Source organism: Echinops telfairi, unplaced genomic scaffold (assembly GCF_000313985.2).
Source record: "Echinops telfairi isolate 266 unplaced genomic scaffold, ASM31398v2 ScPeMD7_655;HRSCAF=1070, whole genome shotgun sequence".
Lineage (NCBI taxonomy): Eukaryota > Metazoa > Chordata > Mammalia > Afrosoricida > Tenrecidae > Echinops > Echinops telfairi.
Window position 1 is genome coordinate 25,745,199 of NW_022104553.1, and position 1,036 is coordinate 25,746,234.

At 63.0% G+C, this 1,036-nt stretch overlaps 1 protein-coding gene across 1 annotated transcript in view; it reads left to right on the plus strand.

Annotated features, from left to right (window-relative positions):
- Positions 1 to 1,036, plus strand: part of SYMPK (symplekin scaffold protein) — a 50,755-nt gene that overhangs the window by 20,850 nt on the left and 28,869 nt on the right. Inside the window, exons 16-17 of the mRNA XM_045292667.1 lie at positions 345 to 426; positions 744 to 902. Coding sequence (XP_045148602.1) covers positions 345 to 426; positions 744 to 902 — 241 coding nt within the window. The remainder of the gene's footprint in view (positions 1 to 344; positions 427 to 743; positions 903 to 1,036) is intronic.

Here is a 1,036-nt window from a genome sequence, read left to right on the forward strand (position 1 = left end):
CACCAGCATCTACTCACACATTCCCGCCCAGAGACCTTCCTGTCCCCACCCATCGCTGCTGTATATACACTCAACCCTGCCCTGACGTTTGCACCCGGTTCCTACCCGGCCCTCTAGCCAGTGATGCCAGTAAGGGCCTGCAGGCTGTCTGCCTTCGTCACCTTCTAAATTGCGAACAGGGGACCTGGGGCTTCCAGAGGATCTGCCGGCAGTCCATGGAGACAGCTAGGCACCCATTTGACAGGGGAGGTGCTGGGCTGCTGAAGCCTGGTCTCAGCCCTGGCACCCAGCAGGGTGGCAGTGGGGGCCTCCCTGCAGCCATCTCGTCCCCTTCATCCCCCCAGAATCTTCACCAAGGTGGTGCTGGAGGCTCCGCTGATCACCGAGAGCGCCCTGGAGGTGATCAGGAAGTACTGCGAGGACGAGGTGAGGAGAGAGTGGGGAGCAGTGGGGACGGAGGAGGGGAGGGTGCCCATCAGACCCCTTCAGCCCTGCCCCCAGTAGGACCCCTGCATCCTGGGAGCCTTGAGGGAGGGGGCCCTGAGAGAGGCGCCCGGCCTTTGTCCACATCCCCCATCTGTGGGGAGACGGTCACAAGCACGGCCCCCAGGGCAGCCTGCAGGTCCACCTGCGCACTCCCCCCGCCCACCCTTCGATGGATGTGGATCTGGGGCAGACTGAGCTGTGGGGACGTCACCAAGAGGAGAGGCCTGGCTCACTGGGGCCTGTCCATCCTCCCGCAGAGCCACACCTACCTGGGCATGTCCACCCTCCGAGACCTGATCTTCAAGCGACCGTCTCGACAGTTCCAGTACCTGCACGTCCTGCTGGACCTCAGCTCGCACGAGAAGGACAAGGTGCGCCCAGGCTGCGAGCCCGGTCCCCGCGGGCTGCACTGGACCGTTTTCCCATCCTGAGCTCCCAGGCCCTCCCCAGCCGGGGCCCCCTGGAAGTTACTTTTGGCAATGGTTTGGATATTTGTTGGAGTGGTTTTGGGGTTTTCTCTCATTTGTAATATTGTGGCATGGCTGGGGGG